Below are 17,877 nucleotides of genomic sequence, written 5' to 3'. Positions count from 1 at the left end.
TAACACCTAAATATCTCAAAACAGAAAATGATAAAACAAAATAATTCTACAGTACATTCTACGATGCTACATTCTCTCCATATTTCGTCATTTTTAACTTTGATGTCTTACTTCTTCCATGAGAAAAAAATAATAATTTCAACTCAAATGGATTCAAAAGCATAATATAATTCAGTTGTTCCAAAGAGAGCACTGACTCTTCTCATTACAAAACGTGTCAGGAGTCAGGTCTATATCACACAGTGTTTGCTTCTGCATTGAAATATAAAACATTGCAAGACTTAATGAAATCCTTGTAAGTTATAAGAATATGCAGAACAACAAAAACAAGACTATTTTGATTCCTGAAATGGGCTCAGTGAAAACATTTTACACACTCACTCCACCATCTGCAGTAAAACTCCCATCATCTTTTGTCCACTGCCTGAAAAGCAATCCTACAAACCGCATGAGCCACGGTGCACAAAGCAACATTTCCATCTGTGTTAGCAAAGATGGAAAAGCTGAAGGATTGTGCTGATTTGGAGCCTCAAGTGATTACCATAACAAAGCCTTGGGTTTTTCCCCTAACATATAAAAAGATCATCTGAGGCCTTGACTGAACTTTAGGGACACCTCTGAACATCCAACATGGGAAAGGTAATAAGAGAAATGTTTGGTACAATTAAAGAGGAACCAGAAAATTAAGGCTGAATGAAATGGGGGTCTTCTTCCTTGAACTAAAAGCTTTAAGATTTGCTGTGGAAGGTCAAGTGTGTGGGACAGTGGGAAAATTGTAATGCTATTTTATTTCTTAGCTCATTGGGATAGAATCTACAGAACAATTGCAAGATGTGTAGTTAACTCTGTTTTTGCATTATACAAACTATGAAGAGGTGAACAAAATACTGGACCTCAGTTATCAATATGGGAACTCACATAAAGGCATCTGTCCAGTCTGCTTATGGTGTTGAACAAATGATGCATGATTTCAATCAACAAGTTAAATTTTAATATGAGTTTTGTTCGGCAAATTGTGTTAGTGTCACCTAATATATTTTGAATCTGACTTTAAAGATCATCTTCTACGAGGACAGAAACTTCCAGGGTCGTTACTATGAATGCAGCGGCGACTGCACTGACATGCACTCCTACTTCAGCCGCTGTAACTCCATTAGAGTGGACAGTGGCTACTGGGTGCTGTATGAGAAGCCAAACTACATGGGCTACCAGTACATCTTGAACAGGGGAGAATATCCTGACTACCAGCGCTGGATGGGCTACAATGACTGCATCAGGTCCTGCCGTATGTTCCCACATGTGAGTTATTTCTGCTTCATATTGTTTCTTTTATGCTGAACTGAAGCAATGTTGATTGCTGAAAATAGGCATATAAGCCCATCACATTTTATTTAGAGTTTGCAAAAGTTTTATAGACGGAAAAGGTTAACCCGTGCAAATAATCTTAGGGTTAAGGTATGCTTCAGGGTCTAATCAGAAGTACTGTTTTATTAACATGTAATTAAATGTCAATGGTGGCTTTAGTCTAATACCTTCTGATTTGATTTGACTTTCACTGGAATTTCAGTACCGAGGATCCTACAGAATGAGAATCTACGAGAAGGCTGATTTCGGTGGCCAGATGATGGAGTTCATGGATGACTGCCCTAATGTCTATGACTGTTTCCACTACCGTGACATTTACTCCTGCAACGTGACGGAAGGTTACTGGATCTTCTATGAGCATCCAAACTACAGAGGCAGACAGTACTTCCTGAGGCCCGGCGAGTACAGGAGATACACTGACTGGGGTGGCATGAGCCCCACCATCGGCTCCTTCAGACGCATGATGGATAATTACATGTATGTGTAATTCTGCAAAATTAAAATCTTAAAGGCGATAAATGGTTGCCTGACTGTTTTTACTTCACTATAGTATAGGACCTAATACATCCACACACTTCACCAAGTTTATAAGAGGACCGCGGGGGGAAACTGCCCTGGAAATTATAAACAGAAACCATGGATCTACTGTAATAATGTCCAGATCAAATTATCTGTTTGGTCTAAGAGACAAATCAAACGTCTGGCTTCCTCTGTTTGTGTATTTTTAATGTAGGCTTCATATACTGTACACTCTTCAAAATGGTTCCAGAACTTTGACTTGGATATCACAGAATAATGCCACAGATGGTTATTTGGGATAATGTAAATTCTGCCTTCCAAGTTCCTAATCATAGACTGAACCTCTAAAGTTTTATTGTAGAGTGTATCATATGAAACTAGTCCCTAGCCTCCTGTGTAGACTCCGTCTGGAGGTGCTTCTTTATTTATGTTTTAAAAGTGTCTAAAGGTAGTCTGTAATCAAGTCTCTTTTTGTTTGTCCATTCTTCTAAGTAGGAATATTCCCTGTTCACACCTGGTTCTCTTGCTAGGTGATGACTCTAATCTAGTCCTCTTGCAGGGGTAGAAATGGACCTGGTGGACTGGTTTGAATGCAACGCTAAAAAGTTGCTGCATGAGTGCTGCAGTGGGAGTCTCCAAATTACCTTTCTTGGCATATAGTGATATTTTTACAGTATATGGAGCTTTCGACTGCTAGGAAACATGGTATCAGTCTATAGGATTATAGTATTGCTGCAAATGAAGGTATATAGCAGGTCCCGTAGTTGTTTTTGACCTATTTTAGATAGAGACTTTGGAGAGCAAGGGATGTAGAATGAGTGAGGTTGTTTTGTGTGGAATGGGGAATGTTATTTTCTTTTTTGATATTGTATTTTGCTTTGGAAATAACATTGATCTAAAAAGAAAGATGCTTTTCTTGCCATTGTTTTGCAAACTACACAGTTTATTATTAAATTGACAAGGTTTCGGTAAAAGGAATATTTAATATTAAAAATACAGGAGGAGGTCAAAACTAAATCTTACTGAATTCTGCTGACCCTGCCTATCAATATCATGCTTTCTGGTTACTTGCTTGCATGTTTCTTGTCACATATCCTCCCTCTTCCCAATCTTCCACCTTGCAGTGGCTCCCAGTGGCTTCTCTTCTTTAGGAAGAGGGATTCTGACAGCCCCGTACTTACTTACAGAGGGGGTATCATTCTCCTCAGCCAGACTTACAGTATCTCAATAAAACTGTATTTCCATCTTGCCACTCCCACTGTACATCTTAAATGGGGTTTAGTCAGGCTATATGAAAAAAGATCAATGGTGAGACAAGAATATACTGATCTATATTTACATTATCGAAATTTGTTCCAGAAATTTCTTAACTTTGAATTGTGTCGTTTTTTGCAGATGTTTATGTTAATAATATCTGCTTTTACATGTTGATTCTTGAATTAAAATTTGTACCATTACTACAATTTTGGTGCCTATTGTAAACGATGATTGCCTTTCTTTCTCACTTCTGGATTTTTCGTGTTCAAGTCAGCCAGGAAATCCTACATACTGTATAATACAAATTAGCAGTGAATAAGACTGAAATGAGCAATAAAACGATAGATATTGTATACCTTAATGTAATTTTTCACAACATTTTCCGAAGATATTAGTGTTCTTTGCTTTTGAGCACAGCATCAATATATTCAGTAAGCGTAAGGAGCAAATATTGCATGAATCTTTAAAATATAAGGTAATTGGACACTCAACTTGGAGGCATATCCTTGCACAGTGAAAAATTGTAACTTTGCTGCATTGAAAGAAATATGCCCAAGTTATACTTAATGTAAGCCTACTAGAGTACATATGACATACAGTAGTACAGTGCAATATGGTTTCCACCATAACTTTGAAAAGTAAGGCTGAGTTGTTTTGTATTCAAAAACATTCTTTCACCACTGTATTTTAAGCAACATGTCGATGTCGTCCCATGTGATGTTTTTAAATTGGCAAAAAAAAACCTGTAAGCATATTGAAGGTATGGAAATATGCGGGGCATAGAGTGAAAGAAACAATTTAGAATAAAACCTTTCCAGCATGTCTTTGAGAGACAAAAGAACACGGGGAGCACAGAATAGAAGCCAGCTGTGAGGCAGCTGCACTAACCGCCATGCCATGCTGTCAGATAATATTTCTGTAATAAAGGATATTGGCATTATTCATGTCCTCCGGGATTTCCTCTTCACTTCAGATTCAGAAAATAAGATTTCAGCACACCATATATACCCACTGAAATCTTCCAAGATTTCAGTGTGTATACCGTCTTCTCCCTCTGGCCTTGTTATTCTTAGTTTTACTAATAGTACAGTATACCAAACCTCCTCAAGGGCTTGAAAGGTTGGAAAGAGATTCGTCTACATGGTGCTGAGAAAGAAATTGTAATGGTGGTGTCAGTAACCATTGTCTCTCAGTTTATTAGTGTTTAGAAGTGATCTTTCCAACTTGTTTGGATGGATTTGGTGTCATTCAAGTGGTTGATTCCATTATGTCATATATGAGGAATGGCACTATTAGTACTTTGTCCATGGATAGTCTAGAGTTCCCAAAAAATGTTATGTAGGTCAGGATAGTTATGGATTTCTGTTGCTTTATTTTGCATCTGTGGTTTTTGATTTTCCTTATTATCCTTTGGGCCTTGTCCGTAAGATGCTGATAAGTGTCACTGTCCATGGACATGATGTCATTTTGCCCAGAAGAGTGGGCACTTCTCTTTGTCTTGAGCACTTATTGAATCTTAAGATGACTTTAAACAGATAAGTCTTGGTGAATAAGATAACCTATCAATTTAGGATGGGTAGGCTTAAACCCATCCCAGAAAGTTACAATATTATTTTTGGTTGCTGGACAGATAAAAAGCAATCATGAAGACGCTGCTGAAGCTAATCAGTGATCCTTAGTGATCCGAGGAGACTTGGTACTATGTCTCGTCTGCATATGTTTTTGGTTTCCTCTGCTGCATGGGTCCAGTCAGAGGTTCAAGATGATGGACAAGAAAATTGCTTGTTCAGCAATGATTAGTTGCATTGTGGGTGATGCTTTAATCACAGGTCCTGATGATGAGATAATCAAGGTGCGATAGCTCTTGTTGGGGGTGTCTCCAGGTCGTTTTGTTCTTGTTGTACTGGTGATAGGATGCCATTACCTCTTTTCCCAGCAGTGCCCTTTCATAGATTTTGATAAGGTCTGACAGACACTAGTGTTATGAACTCCTGACCTAAACCAGCAGTAAACTTGTTAGAGCAACAACAGTTTATTAACAGAGGACTTTCAAACTGAATTCATTCATAAAAGCAGTTCAGGTGATGCCTCCAGGTGGTTTTGTTCTTGTTACACTGGTAATGATATCATCTGTGTCAGGGTTTTTCTTTTCCTCTTTTCATCGATTTGGATTATGTCCAACCCTGACACTAAAATTACCAAGGAGGATGATTTGACCTCTTTTTGAAATTATAGCTAGAAAGGGGGCAAGGTTGGAGTAGAACTGTCCTTAACCTTTTTTATCAGTGTCAAGTTTTGGGGCAGATGCACCTATGTCCATTTCCTGCTCGTTGTTGATGGATTTGAAACAAAATTAATGACATGTGGTTTATATATTCCTACTGGAAGCATTGAAAGTTGCCTAATAAGCTTGATTTGGAAATTTGACTTCCAGAGTTCTAGCTATGCACAAGCATCAAGGTTATATCCACTTAACAGAAACTAGTGTTATGTACTGATGCCCTAAACCAGCAGTAAATGTGTTAGACAAAATGACAGCTTTATGAACAAGGGACTTTCAAACAGAATTCATTAATAAAAACAGTTCATTAATGACTTCAATATATTGAGGTCATTACAGAATGAATTGTATAGAAACAAAACCCTTGATTGTTGCAGATCACTTACATCAAACCCATTATCAACAACTGTATAACAGGAATTCGTTACCAGAGAACATATGTCAGTAAATTCCTCTGATCATGTTGAATCGATTTTTCTCTTGCACTCAGCTCAGCAGGATGGCATCCAGATTTGAAAACAGATTTGAACAGACAGTTCTTAAGTCCACACCCACTACACAGTAAGAAATTAAAATGTTAATGACTCTGTGCAATAAGAGAGATTCAAGCAACATGTTGAATTGTGGACATTGCCTGAGATAGCCTGGGCATAAATGGCAGCAGGCGATAAAATTAATTATTTTTTTCTTCCTGTAAAGGTCTTTAAAATAATTATGATTTTATAATAACATTTGCATGAATTCTTAGGTCATGTTAGCTGAGTGACCTTCTATACATGTGATGCGGTTAGTGGAAACATGTGGAAACTCCAATCTCTTTATCAGCAGGACCCACACAAGCTTTTGTCTGTAGCCTAAAAGGCAGCATCACAAGCCCATGGATGAACCTCCACAATATGGAAAGGTACAATATAAAAAGATACAATGCAATGCTGTTGTGCTGATACAGTGGTCAGAGTCATTAGAATGATAAAACAAGACCCAGTTGGCGTAACATATAAAGGGCTTTTTTGAGATACCTGTGTTGTTACAGTGCAATCATAGAGCCTTCACCATGGGAAAGGTAAGAGTGAACTGTTGAATTATATGCAATTCTTGTACATGCAATCTATGATAATGAAAATTGAAATAAATAATGGAGACGGAAAGTCGGATGAATAATCAGTAGATAGATTTTAGTCATATTGGTAGGGTAAGTATTTTAGTAGGGTATGTTAGGATTGCTGATATGTATGATAAGGAATTTGACTTAAGGTTAATCCCATTAACAAATGTGAAAACGTATGAACAAATATTTGACCTTATCTTCTCTTTATGTACTGTATATTATATATTACGTGTTGTACCTTGGACAAGTTTTATTAACATTTCTTTAACTTTTTGTTTGTTTATATAGCAGATACTGAAAATCACTGACTGGTGTTAAAACAAAAAATACATTTGACTATAGTACATAAGAGAAAATTATTTTATGCCATTTCCTGTTCAAAAACAAGTCTTGTTTTGACCAAACGTGGAAAGGTTAAAAAACTACAATTAACATGTACTCTAGCTGAAATGTAATATAAAGGAAATGCTTGAATGGGATTTTTTATGCAATTTTTGGTTTTGGATATTTTTAGTAGAGTAATCTTGGGATGCATTTCAAAGACAGCATCTTCCTGTGTTTTTATTTACTCATTTTCCTTATTGGCAGAACACTTCTGCAAAATTTAATGAATACAAAAGCCAGTGCCACAATACTCTTTGCTCATAACAGCTCATAGAAATACATACAATAAAAAATTACATTAAAAACATTTCTGCCATTTCAAGCCTGTATCCTGATCGTACTGCAGTTTTTTTTAATAACTTTTTTTTCCCATCTTGTAAGATTGTTTTCTACGAAGGGAGGAACTTTCAGGGACGTTCCTATGAGTGCAGCGGAAACTGTCCAGAAACTTTCTCCTACTTCAGATGTTGCAATTCTATCCGAGTGCACAGCGGTTACTGGGTGCTCTATGAGAAGTCAAACTACATGGGCTACCAGTACATCCTGAACCGAGGGGAGTATCCTGACTATCGTTATTGGATGGGCTACAACAATTGCATCAGATCTTGTCGTATGTTCCCTCCAGTAAGTCCTTAAATTCTGCAGTTCTTTTTTCTTTTACTAGTAAACAACAAACAAAACAACTTGTACGTACTTTTTCTCGGTCACACCTGTGACACTTTTTTAAGGTGACTCAGTTATTTAAGGTGATTTTTTAATTAAAAACCTGTACTGTAAGTCAGTGGACATCTCTACAGTCTGTTATTCTTGACTCTTTTTTGTGCTTTAAAAAAATCATCTTACAATAAATAAGATATTTGACCCTAACACTAAAATGCAATACAAAAAATCACTGATGACTTGCCTTTTGTCTTTACCTATCTAGTACAGAGGATCCTACAGAATGAGAATTTACCATCGTCCAGATTTTGGTGGCCAGATGATGGAGTTCATGGATGACTGCCCTAATACCTATGACCGTTTCCACTACCGTGACATTTACTCCTGCAATGTGACGGAAGGTTACTGGATCTTCTATGAGCATCCAAATTACAGAGGCAGACAGTACTTCCTGACGCCCGGAGAGTACAGGAGTTGGAGGGACTGGGGTGGCATGAGCCCCATCATCGGCTCCTTCAGACGCATGAGGGCCAGTTTTGCATGATCATGCATGATGTATTATATTTTAAATAAAATATGAAACCAAAATTGACTATTACTGTGAAGACTGTGTTGCATTTTATAATTTGTGTTCGTATACTGCATTTACAGTATAATGCACACAGTTGTTGAACTCATAGCTATTTTGTACTCAGGTGACACGTCACCAACATGGAGACAAAACCAGCAGTCAAGTCACAGCTTGGCTTTATGCATCATAGAGGGCCTGATGTAGATGATCATAAAAAGCTGACATACTGTACCACAGGTACATAACTTTGTAAAAACACTGGACAAGTGCTACAACATATAAACTAAGATCCAAGTTATATAAACTATTTAATTAGGAAAATCAAAGACTACTACTTCTACCATTGCATAATTTCTGTTCTGTTCAGCAGAGCTCCTGCTAACAGCACCTCCATGGGACCCAAGCAGCCTCATGACCATCTCTATCATTATCGTTACCTGACCATCTCTTTCTACAATACATTGGTACCTACATAATACTTAACAATAAAGGACATTATATTTAAATTCCCTGAACTTTTTTCTAAATAGAAAGAGAAACACAGCCCTCTAATGCAGATTTCCTCAGTCCTGGTCTTGGGAGGGCCAAGGCGTCTGCAGGTGTTCTAAGTTTCTTTGCTGCACCAGCACCTGAAGAGCTGGGAGAGGCTGTTAAACTGCCCCAATTAAGCCAATGACCAGCTGTGCTGGATTGAAAACCTATTAACACACTCCAAAACCAGGATTGGGGATCCCTGCTGTAATGTTAAGAAATGTAAAAGGAAATATTCAATGTTAATATTGGGTCAATTAAATTCATATTCTAAATATTTATCCAGTACTACTGCAAACAATTATGTCTAAAACTTGTGATAGTTAATGTTAATTAAATCCACTTTAGTCTTTAACCATGCTAGCATAGTAATTAACCAAACAAAAAATCAATATTGGTTCAGGCAGGATATTGTGGATGAACAACCGATGTAGGTAAGGTTTAAAAACTAGAGATTTACAGGTACTTACATTTTTCTTGAATTTTCTTTGATTCTGTCATTACTGGCTTTCTTTAAGAACAAGCTGTTTTAAATGATGATATTTAAGTTAAAACAAACTTTGAAATAATTCATCATTTACAAAATAAAAGGTTTTTGATAAAATAAGTTTTGGTTATGTTGTTTAGAAAATGCCATAGAAACAAAAGGCACTGCTGGGTGATGCATTCAAAAGCCAAGAATCAAATTTTGTTTAGTATTGAAAGGTCAGCTGAAAAGATTGTGTGCCCTTTTGTGTGGGGTTTAAAAAGATGCACAACATGACTATGTTCATTGAGCTAGAAACCTCTCAGTATATTGTCATTACTGAGATAATATAAGTAAATGTAAAAGTAATGAAGATGCTGCAAAATTAAAAAGGTAACTGAAATTAAAGCAAAGACAGACAATGCTTTTGTACTTTGTTTGAACAAACCCATGTTTGATGCATGGCCTTTCCGAGATAATCTTAGGTAATTAAATCACACAGAGTATTTTACATGTAAATTGATGACAAATCAATTCCCCATAGTTGACTTAATAAATGGATGTTCTGTTCTAAACATGCATTCTTTAATTTTGTTTCATAATCTGAAATGGATGTTTTTCTCGATTGCCTTTTAACCTTGCAAACAGTTTTAATGCACTCATCCAATTTCACAATTGATGTATTTTTGGCACTAACCACAAGAGGCCAGTCTATTGCTGTTTCTGGGATTAGTGAACTTTGGGATTTGTCACATGAGTTTAATCTGATTTGTCATATTAAAAAGGGAGACAATGGACAAAAATATAGAAGCACAAATTAGAAACAAAATATTTACAGGTAACACCAAGGTGTTAACTGGGAGAAAAAAGTAGAAATATTAAATAGTCTGTCAAGTTAGATTAAAATCAATTTAAGCAAGGACTTCAAATGCATAAAGAAATGAACAAATGTTCTGTATCAACAAATGAAGTTGGAATGGGAACAGGGAAGAAGTCACTATAGCACAGCATCTCAAATGATTACACAAACAATCTACATAATCGTCCAGTTTGTTGAACTCCATGGGTCCAGTTTGCATTATTGCTTCAAACGAATATGCAATCAAATACTAGCTTTTACAGTGAATGTCCCAACAATTATGTTCACTTAGAATCACTGGATTGAACAATAAGTATGCTTTCTTTCCAATATGGTTTGATCTAAAATTACCCCAAAACAAAACATATTATATTGCACTTATAATTGATGTTAATCTCATGATCACAGATAAAAATTAAATTGACTGTAAAGAAATGTAAATTGACATTGTGTGTATTTATCTCTATTTTTGGTCATTGTGTGGAGAATTCTAAGCATTTCCCACTATGAATGCAAATTCACCTTCTGATAAAGCTACTGTATGTAATGCATTGTTAATGTTTTCATTCTACAATCTAATGTAGAAACAACTGATTTGTGTGCTCTTTGTAAGGTTTTATAAACATGTTGTGAGTCAAAGTGCTATATGTGGGAAACGTGGCCCATGAGTTAGACCTATTTTCTCAGTGACTGTATAACACTCTATAGAACTGTTTTTGCTGATGCAAAAAATCATTTCAATAACAAAGCACTTGTTTGTTTGCCTGTCATATAAAAGACACTGGTTTGTGAAGGGTGACACTGTGTAACACCAAGCAGTCAGGATGGGCAAGGTAAGCAGGAAAGAAATATCCTTTAAAAATGTAATACCTGTATTTTTTTTAATTACATGTCACAAATATTTATAAGACTACAAAATTGGAAACCACAATGGTCACATATCCTAAGTGAACCACAACTGAAATCTAAATCATTTGCTGTTACATTTTGTATTGTTTCTGCAATTTAAAAAAAAATATTTAACAATGATTAAAATAACAGTCTTTCTTATGTATTCAAAACAAGTGAATGGTTGGCTTCTCTGTATGAAAGATTTTTTTTTTCTTGAAACACCTTATAATGAAAAAAAATCAAATTCCTAAATACCATCCTTATTGCCAACACTACTGGCATTTTCCACTGCTTGTCAAAGATAAACAGTGCTCATTTCATACCAGTTCATCTATTTCTGCACTGTAGGAAGTAAATATGATGCCAAACTCATAGAGGCGTGATTATATTTTGGCTTAACATTAAGACATCAATAATCACAACTGGTAAAAAAACAAGGATAAAAAATAAAAAAATAATTATTTTTGTAATGCAACTCCATATCTAACATTAAACAAATGAATTAGGAAAGCTTGAGATGACATTCTTCTGAAAAAAAGTCCAGAATATAATGACCTTTGAACCATCTGCACACTGTGTTGAACAAAATGTTGTTGATTATGTGAGCTATTGTAATACAAAAGCTCTGGTTGTACTTTTAGCACCTTTCAAAGCTCTTATAATTTTTATTCATTAATACACTTGCCTTGACCTTCACCAGCTTGCCTTGTTGATCTATGACCCTTGTCTGTGGTTTTATCAACACAGTCCCTACCTGTTGGAATCAGAGACAAAACCTGAATAGACACTGCTTTAAAAAATACCCAGATTTGTAGACTGACGGCTTTAAACTGGTCGAACATAACTACCAATTACGTGCAAATGTTTTTAAAATGGCTTTGCCTGGAATTTTTGGAAGGTTGTTCTTGAGAAAAATAAAATATACCTTAAAACAAATGTTGAGTGGCAGCAAAAACTGTCAATTCTTATTTACTGTGATTTTATCTTTGGTCTCTTGAAGATCATCTTCTACGAGGACAGAAACTTCCAGGGTCGTTACTATGAGTGCAGCAGCGACTGCGCTGACATGCACTCCTACTTCAGCCGCTGTAACTCCATTAGAGTGGACAGTGGCTACTGGGTGCTGTATGAGAAACCAAACTACATGGGCTATCAGTACATCTTGAACAGGGGAGAATATCCTGACTACCAGCGCTGGATGGGCTACAATGACTGCATCAGGTCCTGCCGTATGATTCCACATGTGAGTTGTTCTGAAAGCTGGTATCAGATCAATGAGCAAAACTCGTCACCAATGGGCGTACGGTATATATCAGAACAATCATGGCAGAGTTCTATTACTAAAAGACACATCAGTAGGAAAGGAATGAAATGTACATAAAACAGTGGTCTACGTAAATTGAATTTAAATTTAGAAACAAACTGACAGACGAGTGGAGAAAAAATGGTGAAAAGATTTAATAAAGCAAATCAGAAAAGCATACTACTTCCCGGGAATTTTACCTTGAAAAAGCACTATAAAACGATTCTTAGTATAGCTTGTCGCTATGATAGTTCAGCAGTTATTGACAGCTTTGAGCTCACATTTCTTATCTGGCTGAAGATATCATCATCCCAAGTGGTGAATATTTAAATTCACCATTTATGAAGATATTTATTTTAAACGTTCATCAATATGCATAAAAGCCAGTAAAAATATGTTTACCCTTTATAGCAATTACAATATGATTTTCCATATCATATTTCGAATATTAGATTATTATAATTAACTCTAAATTGCTGAACTTGTTAGAGCTCTTTGAACAAGCAACAACAGTAATGGAAACACACGTAGCATATGATATATTTTGTTTAGATTTTCAGAAGGCTTTTTATCAGAGTTCCTGATAAATGATTAATGCTTAAATTGCAGGAGGCATTCAGAAAAACACAAGTGTTTGTATTGAGAATTGGCTATTAAATAGAAAAGAGAGGAGGCATACAGTATAAGGGGGAACTTTCTCAGACTGGGGGGATGCAATCAGTTGAATACAATAGGGACCTGTACTAGGATCAACGCTCTTCTTAGTTTAAGTAAATGATCTGGATTCAGGTATAGCTAGTAAACAAGTCATGTTTGCACATACCAAATTAGGAGGATACGCAAACAATATAGAAGCAACAAATGATATTCAAAACAATTTAGATAAAAGTCAAGGCTGGGCAAGCACATGGCAGATTACATCTAGATATGTGTATGGTTTTGCATAGAGGTTGTAGGAACATAAATGATAAAAAACGAAAGATGCCGAGCTTTAGTAGAAGGTGGGATTCTTCTTTAGCAAGACCTAGGTGTTTACGTTGACACATCATTTACCTCTTGCAATTCAAAAAGGAAAGCAACAATTTAGGAAATGTAAAAATATAGAATTTATATCAAGAGATATTATGCTAAAATTGTATAATGAACTAGTAAGACCTTATTCAAAATTTTGTGTACAATTTTGGTCACCACGTTACAGACAATCTGTTGTGTTCTGGTATTAACCCAGCGAGGAACAACAAGGAACATTCCAGAGCTTAGGGGAATGTTCTATCCTGACAGGCTGAATGTATTGTGAATGAATTTTGTCATGACCAGAGAAGATTACAAGAGGACGTAATACAAGTATTCAAAATCTATAAAGGAACTGACAAAGTCATCCTAGTGGATTTCTACTAAATGTGCAGTGAAACATCTTTATTATGTTATTACTGTATATTACAATATTTTTAGATAAGTCCCACAAAAGAACTACATTTGAAATTTATGCTTAGAAAATAATTTCCCCTAAACTTATATATATATATAAGTATAAGCAGAAATTGGTGTCTGCTTTCTATCTAAATATACAGTATATATACATACTTTTTCACACCTTTCTCTTACAGTATCGTGGGAACTATAGAATGAGAATCTACGAGAAGGCTGATTTCGGTGGCCAGATGATGGAGTTCATGGATGACTGCCCTAATGTCTATGACCGTTTCCACTACCGTGACATTTACTCCTGCAACGTGATGGAAGGTTACTGGATCTTCTATGAGCATCCAAACTACAGAGGCAGACAGTACTTCCTGAGGCCTGGCGAGTACAGGAGATACACTGACTGGGGTGGCATGAGCCCCACCATTGGCTCCTTCAGACGCATGATGGACTTCTATTAAAATCTTCCACTTACAGTCATATTTTAAAGGCACATTGGCAGACATTGTCCTACAAGTGCTAGCCTTCCAATTCCTAAATATTAATACTTCGAATTTGATTAAATGTCATTATAAAGGGATGTTTTATTAACAAAGTTTTCAAAGCCTATTTTTTAAAATCACTGTTCTTTGTACAGGTGAGACAGGATTGGGCAGCACAGTCTGATTGACTCTTAAATGAGCTGCACATACTTTTCATAGACACTGCACTCTTCCAACAGAAGTGTTTTCCTAAATGCATAATAAGTTCTTATAAAACCAAATAAACTTGACTTCTTACCACTTGTTTTTTTTTATTTTTGTCACTTTATTTTAAAACTTTAGCTGTAAGGCAGAGAAAGTACTGATCATAATATGTTTCTGAGACATTACTTTTGACAGCTAACAGAAATATAAAAGGCTTGAGTCAGAAGTTTACAAGAAACAAATGTTTATCCGTCTTCATTGTTGAACACATGGTTCCACTTCATTGTGGAAAAGTTTTTTAAAAATCACAGAAAAGTCCATGTTAGAACTGTGTCTTTTTATACAATCAAAAGCCTTAAACACATTTTGACTGAAAACCAACACATGTCAAGTGAATGTTTGGGATAACTGCTTCTACCGGATTAACTCATTTTGAGGGGATAAAGTTAAACACATTGTGTGGACCTGAAGAGATCATTCTATTAAGTTTAATTTTAATTGTTGTTTTTTATTTAAACAGAGTAATTTAACTCTACACAGTCTTAATTAATGCTCCCCCTTTATTCTAAACAATTATAAAAGGAAATGCCCTTTTCTGTGTGCAATGGTACTCATTTCTGTATTCTGTCTTATCCATATAAAAAAATCTGTGGAAAGGAACATCTGAAACCAGTATCAATTATTGAAATTGTTAATTAGATGCCCATAATTGGTGAAGATATACAAGAATACATAATTGTTAATTAATTATTCATTTTAATAGAAAAAAGATTCTGAAAATTGCTGAAGGGAAAATATATTTCTCTAAAGATCTGTGAAAGATAAAAGCCGTGATCTTTAACCATGAGTAAAGAACAATTAGTATTTAGGTAACATTCTTCTAAAGTGATTATAATTTATTATATTGTTTTGACATTTTCTTCTCATTCGTGCCTCTCATATTGCTTGCTAATTAAACCTCTGCAGTATTATTTGCATTGTTTCTAGAGCTGTTTACATTTTTGATCCCCAAAGAACAGATAATTAATTTGGTTGATAATACTTTTATGAAGCAAAACTGGCAACTAAGGTAAACAGAGTATTTTGAATTACTTTCCCCTACCCATAGTACTACTTTCTTATCACTCTTGTGTTTGTTCAACATGACCCTTCTTGAAAAGAAAGGGGATTGTGAGTGGAGGCAGGAACGTACCATTTTGGCTCAAACCCACACCTTATGGTGGTCTTGAGCCAAGATGGCAGCCAAGTAATTGGAAACCATTTCTGAACCAGACCACCTGGCCTGGAATTCCATGTGAAGGAAAGGAACTGTCAGGATAGGCTTCCTGTGGAATTACCCACACCTGTGATAATAATCATTGGCTTATAACAGAGATTGCCGAAAGACACTGGTGAGTATGTTCTAAGAGAGGTGTAGGGACATTTCTGAGTTGGTCAAGATGTTTGTAGGGCAAGTTGTACTATCTTGAAGTCTAAGAAGCTGCATTGATGTGTCATGAGTATTATTTTAGTTCAGTTGGGTGCATAACAGCTCATTTGTTAGGCCAGGTACTGTGCACTGTGGAGGATGAGAACTGATTTCTTAGATCAGGAATGATGAAAAGTGTTTCCTTGCATTACAGCAGCCCTCCTTGTCTCGTCGGTCGAGACCAAGCTAGTTTTCAATTTGCGCAGGATATTCTAAAAAAAAATGCTCAAGGCAATAATAGCTGCAAAAAGAGGTTCAACCTAAGGTGTGTTCGAAAACGTTTGGAGAGCCAGGTGCCACAAACTAAGGCAGAATTAATATTCCTGTATATAAAGTAACCTAATTGGTAACGATTGCCTCGTGCACTCGGAGGGTTTTAGATTGAGAAGTCCCAGCAGCGAACAGTTCGCTGTCGCATTTACTGTGAAATTCGCATTTTCCACAAGACCTGAGGTGTTCTAGGTCAGGGAACATTAATTTAAACCTTTCACTTTTTAGTTAAGAAAATTAAACGAAACTGCGGAATATTTTTTTCAATTCTAAACGGAGGTGTTTGTTTTAACTTGGGCATTTTTATTCACAAAATATCCTTTAGCTCCCTCTGGTGTTTTTGAAACGTAAAAAAGTACATGAGAGGATTCTGCTAATGCCTCCCTTCTCAGTTTTAGGGCAGTACTCCACACGTTCCCTCGGAACGCTTCATATATTGTTCAAATGCGTTAATATAATACACTGAAATATAAGCAGTATCTTCGTTAACCTTAAATGGTTCACATACTACACTTCTACATCCCAGGAGCAGTTAGCCTCCTTTACGATTATGACTTTCTGCACAAAGTTTTCTTGAAATGATTTTTCATGGAAGGCAATAATGATGCAGTGCAAAAAATGAAATGGGCGGTCTGTTAAAAGAAGCGAAATAAAAGACCGTCAAAAAATGAAAAGTAGCATTATAGCAGTGAATGTTATAATTATATATATATATTATAGTCTATACAATCAATTTAATGAAGTTCTACTTAAAAAAAGATGAAGATATAGTCTTTTATTGACTATAGTTCAGTCATGGACAAACTGCAACAATTTATAGTTTGCTTGGACGTACAGTATAGCAATACCTCCCTTATGAAAATATCTTGTAGAATTACTATTCAAAAAACATATAGGGATACTATTTGTAATCCTATAGAATGTTCTATAGTGTATTGGACTTTTCAGGATCATATAGGATTATAGCCTCGTGTTGTCCTATAGAGTTGGCCTTTATGATGTACTATATAGATGAAATTTCTATAGGATAATGTGAAGGACTGTCCTGTACAACATTCTATAGTGTAACCTTTATTACCACCCCTTACACTTTAGAATAAGAGGGACAAATACAGGCCATTTTATATTCACATGTACAGTACATATTTACAACTTATAAAGTTATAAACTTCATGAAGAGATGTGTGACATAACTTCAACATGTATAATCGAATATGTACTGTATATGTTAGTATTTTGCCAAATGAAGTAGAAACATTACATTTTTATCTTTCATAAGCATTCTGAAGTGGAGATAACAAAGGTAGATTATTTTACAAATTAAATATTTTTAAGCAGATTTTGGGTTCCAGACCTAAATGGGCTTTTTTTACATTGTATAATAATAATAAACTTTAATTGAGTCCTAGTGGTAGGTTATCCATCACAACAGGCAGACGTGGACATGAGAGTAGCTTCCATGTAATACATTAAAAGACAGAGTAGACAAAACATTATATTGAAAAAATGTATTTCACTTTAAAATGTAGGCTTGCATACATTCTCTTTTCTCTTAATATAATACAAAATTAACCAAACAAATCAAATTCAATACCTGTACAGTTAGACATGTACAGTTAAAACAATTACCATGCAGGGTGTACCATCCCACTATTACTATTATACATTTTCTGACATTTTAAGATCTTGTGTTAGAGTTTACATCAACCAAATTATGTGGTGAGCATTTTATACTAAATTTTTATTATACTTCACTAAAATCTTTTCGGTCCTATATCCAGAATAATCCTTCTGAGACACTATACAGTAGGTTCAGTTTTTTTAGGTATTGTAGGA

At 35.5% G+C, this 17,877-nt stretch overlaps 1 protein-coding gene and 2 pseudogenes across 1 annotated transcript; all 3 read left to right on the top strand.

Annotated features, from left to right (window-relative positions):
• Window positions 1-630: 630 nt before the first annotated feature.
• Window positions 631-1,852, top strand: LOC148835046 (gamma-crystallin S-1 pseudogene; annotated as a pseudogene).
• Window positions 1,853-6,476: 4,624 nt separating this feature from the next.
• Window positions 6,477-8,118, top strand: LOC148835045 (gamma-crystallin M2 pseudogene; annotated as a pseudogene).
• A 2,059-nt stretch (window positions 8,119-10,177) lies between these two features.
• On the top strand, window positions 10,178-14,078 carry LOC148835044 (gamma-crystallin S-1-like). Its single transcript, XM_088915792.1, has 3 exons — window positions 10,178-10,213; window positions 11,893-12,135; window positions 13,803-14,078. Exons 1-3 carry the CDS (start codon window positions 10,205-10,207, stop codon window positions 14,076-14,078), a joined length of 528 nt encoding a protein of 175 aa, XP_088771918.1. The 5' UTR covers window positions 10,178-10,204.
• Window positions 14,079-17,877: the final 3,799 nt, after the last annotated feature.

The sequence above is a fragment of the Atractosteus spatula genome, chromosome 5 (assembly GCF_055471065.1).
Source record: "Atractosteus spatula isolate fAtrSpa1 chromosome 5, fAtrSpa1.hap1, whole genome shotgun sequence".
Classification (NCBI taxonomy): Eukaryota; Metazoa; Chordata; class Actinopteri; order Semionotiformes; family Lepisosteidae; genus Atractosteus; species Atractosteus spatula.
The sequence above is the reverse complement of the archived record's forward strand: the minus strand, read 5'-3'. Positions and strand labels throughout refer to the sequence as shown.